The sequence below is a fragment of the Condylura cristata genome, unplaced genomic scaffold, assembly GCF_000260355.1.
Source record: "Condylura cristata isolate star-nosed mole 26May11 unplaced genomic scaffold, ConCri1.0 scaffold00017, whole genome shotgun sequence".
In the NCBI taxonomy this organism is placed as follows: Eukaryota; Metazoa; Chordata; class Mammalia; order Eulipotyphla; family Talpidae; genus Condylura; species Condylura cristata.
In genome coordinates, this window is record NW_004567118.1 from 40538041 (window position 1) to 40543021 (window position 4981).

Genomic DNA, 4981 nt, shown 5'->3' on the forward strand with positions numbered 1-4981 from the left:
ATTATTATTATTATTATTTCACCAACCCCCTCCCCCACCTGGGTCCTTTATGCTCCTACTATGAGTGAAACCATCTGGTATTTTTCTTTTTCTTTCCAGCTTATCTCACTAAGCATGATCCCTTCCAGCTCCATCCATGTTGCTGCAAAAAGCATGTGTTTGTCTTTTTTGGTCGCTGAATAATATTCCATTTTTAATCCAGTCACCCACTTTTGGGCATTTGGGTTGTTTCCATGTTTTTCCTATTGTAAATAAAGCAGCAATAAACATGGGGGTACAGGTGTCTTTTTGAATCAGTCTTTTTGTGTCTTTTGGGCAGATACCTAGGAGTGGGATTTCTGGGTTATATGGAAGCTCCATGTTTAGCAGTTTGAGAAAATGCCAAACAGTTTTCCATAGTAGTTGTACTAGTTTGCATTCCCACCAGCAGTGCAGGAGATGAACAGCTTAATTTTAATGTGCCTTTGATATAAGTATGTCTCTTTTGCTTTATTTGAGAAATTATTTAACTTTTGAAATTTTAGAGTTAATGTGACTTGTTTTCATTTATTTTTATCTCTTTGGTTCAGATTGTAGATTCTGCTCATCTCCCAGTTCACACACCAACAATAAAGAAAAAAGAATATCATAGTAGAATCCTCTTTCCAACTAAGGTACTTGATTTAGTTATAATCTTAGAAAATTCATTAATAGATAAGAATAAATTGGTTTTGCTCTTTGTTATTACCTTAGCATTTAACAAACATTTTTGTATAGTTACATTAATTAAAGAAAACCACAACAGAATATCCTACTATAAGTATTTCTTAAAGTTGGAATATACTCAGAACAGGAGTCAAGTATTTAGTGACAACTTCAGGAAATTTGTTTTCTATTGATGTTTTGTTATCTATTTTTCCCCTTTTATTTGATTTAAAATTGGTTTACAAAATTATGTAAGTTTCAGAGGGCATAACTTCACAACTCAAATATATGTCTATCCCAGCTCATGTACTACCAGATATCTGCTACTTTTCTTCATTATCAAATTGAGCCTGTTTTTGCAAGTGTTATTCAGAAATTATAGATGGTAGTGAACTAATGACTTTTTCTCCAAAATCAGCTTGAGGAGTCTTTATTTCATTATTGAGTCCCAGATAAATTCTAAAGTCATTTTAAATGCAAAGTTGAAGACATGTAAAAGAAATGGAGTAAAGAAAAAGTAATAAGTAAAATAAAGTATCAAATATTTTTTCAAGTCATGAAATATTAACTTTCCATTAAAACTAGGATTGATATAAAATTATCCCATATCACTGTTATTCAGCAATTTCTTGAATATTTTAAGATGGAAAGTAATATTTTAATAAGTGAAAAGTAATATTTTAATAAGTGGGAAGTAAATGGCTATAATAAACATTGGAATGTGAGACAATTGCACAGTATGATTGATGGTTTTCTTGTTTTTAAAAACATTGCTTGAATTAATAAAACAATTTTTGTATAAATAAATAAATATATAAAATAATCAATGTTATCTCTCATATAATGAATACCTAGAAAAGAAATAAGAAAATATTCATACACTAAGATCAACAAAATCATATATTATAGAAAACTAAGAATAAAACACACACATTAAAGATTTCATCTGGTTGAAATAAATGTATGATTGTAAGATATTATAATTATAACCTTAAGTGCTTCCTTTTTTTCCCTCCCTCCTTTCCTTACTCCCTTCTTTCTTTCCTCCTTCTATCCCTTCCCTCCCCTTCTCCCTTTTCTCCCTAATTTCCTTTTTTCCTGGGGACTTCTGGTTAAGCACTGTGGACTAAAAACATGTATACATTTTTGCTTTCTAATAAAATACAGTAAAGAAAGAAAAACAATAGACAAATCTACACATCCTTGGTAAGATGGAAGGCCTGAGAAAGGGAACAGTGGGACTGAGACTCCTAACTTAGGTTATGCCAAAGTCACAAGACAGTCAGCATCTCGAAAGCCGGTAAGGGCATAGGGATTAGAATTCCCAGATCCCTCAGGTGGGGGGAGAGGGCTGAGCAGTGCTAAAAACCAGGGTACATTGAAGATCTATGAAAGGAGTGAGTAGCCTGGCACACACAATACCCATAGCAGATACTCACCTGATCAAGAAAACAGACACAAAGATGTGAGAACATTTGCCAACTAGTGTTTGGTGAAATCAGCATTTTATTACAATTTGCATTTTGCTAATTTATGACAATAATCATTTTGAGAGAAAGAGATAAGATTAAGAACTTGAAAATCCTTAATGGAATATCAGCTTGTTTATAATTCTTTGACATTTGTAGTTTTAGTTATTGTTACAGTTATAGTTATTTAGCTTCATTAGCTATTTCAGTATAGCCCTTGACTTGGAGTGTAACGTGATCTGCATATTATCTTTTACTGATAGAAATATGAAATGTCAGTAAAAAATGTAACATATAATTTGCCATAAAGATAAATGTAACTGAAATTATTCTTTCTTTCCAAAGAAGGTATAAAACCACATTACTTTTTGTTATCCATCCTCAATAAAAATATGTATACGTAGACAATGGCCCTCACTCCACCCCCTGGGAAAGAAACATTTGAAGAATTTCTTACTCTAGAAAGAATCTTTTCAGAAGTTCAGCTATATCAACACAAATAAAGCACATGCTTTATATAATTGGTTCCAAATACGATCAATCAATATTTGATTACAACTTAATCTCCTCACCTTCTCATTCTTCTTGTTAATTGTTGGGATCTTTTGTTCAACATATCCCAGTTATAAAGAAATTAAGAGGCATGAATCTTAAATGTCAGTTTTTCTCATCTATAAAATGGTACTTTGTGCTGGATGGTTTGAAGGAATCACCAGAACCACCTTTTCAGTTATTTAATCATTTATGCGTGTTTGGTCTTTTTGATTTGTAGAATAAGACCCACCAGTTCTTCCTCACGTCCTTTACTGCTCCCACCAAGTGTCACCAATGTACGTCTCTGATGGTGGGTTTGATAAGGCAGGGCTGCATCTGTGATGGTAAGGCCTGAGGAGGGGGTATGTGGAGTCAGACCTTTGTTTTTATACCTTTGTCTGCATGGGCTGCCATAACAAAGTGCTGTAGTACACTGGGTGGCTGGTATACACAGAAATTTATTGCTCATAGTTCTGGAGCTCGGGAGTCTGAGATTATAGAAACAGCTTCAGTGTCTGATGAGAACTCCCTCTGTGTTCAGACAGCTGTCTTCCAGCTGTGTCTTCACATGGCAGAAGGGCAACGACTCTGTGGTCTTGTCTATAAGGTTGCTAATCCCATGACCTAAGCGTGTCCTAACACCCATCCTCTACTTACCGTCATATTGGGGGTTTTGATTTCAACATATGAATTCATGGGACACAAACGTTCATGTCACAAGTTTTTGTGTCTTTGATTTTTAGAAGCACGACTGATGACTCTACTAAAAGTGTTGCTGAATCTGTTTCACATTGGAAAGATTGGTGACTGGGAACATTCTGTGCATTCTCCAAATGCACAGTGTCTTATCCCCTTCCAGTCTATGTGAAACAGATTTCTGGGAGTCAAACTTTGCTAGTCTGCAGGCAGGGGCATATTTGTGAGGAAAATTTACTTTAATGCATTTTGTTCTCCATAGCACTAGTAGAGGGTGAAGATCAAGTCCACTAATTCTTTTGACAGGAAAATTAAATGCCATCTTTGAGTTGTAATAGTTTCCTGCACCCCTTCCCCATTTCACTTATCACAGTAACTGTTGTTGAAAGAAAACAATATATTTTTGAAATACACTGGGACCACCGTGCTGCACAATCTCATTCTTCATCTTAGAGGGCAGACTTTTGACTCATTGGTTTTCTTATCCAGTTGCGCTGAAATGCTCACTGGGGACATGGCACTGAATGGGACAATTTTCCTGCTTCAAATGGTGACAGCTGGAGGTCTATAACAAAATGTGTGCTAACACGCTAAACTAAATGGGATTTAAAATGAGGAATTAGGTGTTTATAAAAGTACTAGGGTTGCTGAGGCTGAATCTGAGCTGAGTTCCTGAGAGCATCTCCCGATCCCAGCATTGTGGCCTCTGCTGAGTTGGGACAGCTGCATATCATGTCACAAAATGGAAGTTGCTTATCACAGGAAGTTAACATCACTGCTACAAGCTTCAGCGCATGTTGCTTCTTGTCGGACCAGAAAAGACCCTGCTGTTACAGAGTCTGCAAAATTAGGATAACACTTGGGAATTTGGAGAGTTCTCTGCAAACCTGGAAGCTGTCCCTACTCCCTGCAGCTGTGACCTCACACCCCACAGTGAGGCTCCCCACCAGCAATTACAGATTTTGTTCTCTTCCAGCTTGGTTCAGTAGGAATTTTAGCATGTGGCTCTCTGCATCTTTCCCAGAGTGCCTCAGCACAAATCTTCTCATTAGTGGCAGCTAAAATAACTCTGAAACTTAATGTGAGGGAGTCCAAGGAAAGCCATTTTTAACACTTTAATCTGTACAAGAATAAATAATGGGGATAAAGGGAGTCAAGCCATTGTCTCCAGCACAATCATCTCTTTGTTTTTTTTCAAAAAGCATGTGGGTTCTCATGTCACACAACTTGTGTAGAAAAAGTTCCAAGGTCTTGTCCAGTGCCTTCTCAACAGAAGAAAGGTGTACTCTGCCTAGCCCCTCAGGAAGGCTTGGGGACAGTCTATGAAGGTCATGTCTGGGTAAGTGTCAAAATATTGGGTTTAAATACACTCAGATGTTATTACCGCTTATATATATATATATATATATATATATATCTCATATATATATATAAAAGATATATAAGAGAGATATATATAAGATATATATATAATGCAATATATATGATATATAAGATATATATATAATGATATGTATAAGATATATATATAAAATATATATATAAGATATATATATAATGCAATACAAATAAGATATATATAAGATAAAGACATATAT

The 4981-nt window shown here is 35.2% G+C and overlaps 1 protein-coding gene across 1 annotated transcript in view; it reads left to right on the forward strand.

The window, feature by feature from the left end:
* LOC101624873 (serine/threonine-protein kinase MRCK alpha-like) overlaps positions 1 to 4981 on the forward strand; it is a 42277-nt gene that overhangs the window by 23086 nt on the left and 14210 nt on the right. Inside the window, exons 7-8 of the mRNA XM_004685169.1 lie at positions 2926 to 3031; positions 4586 to 4722. Of these exons, the coding sequence (XP_004685226.1) occupies positions 2926 to 3031; positions 4586 to 4722 (243 nt within the window). The remainder of the gene's footprint in view (positions 1 to 2925; positions 3032 to 4585; positions 4723 to 4981) is intronic.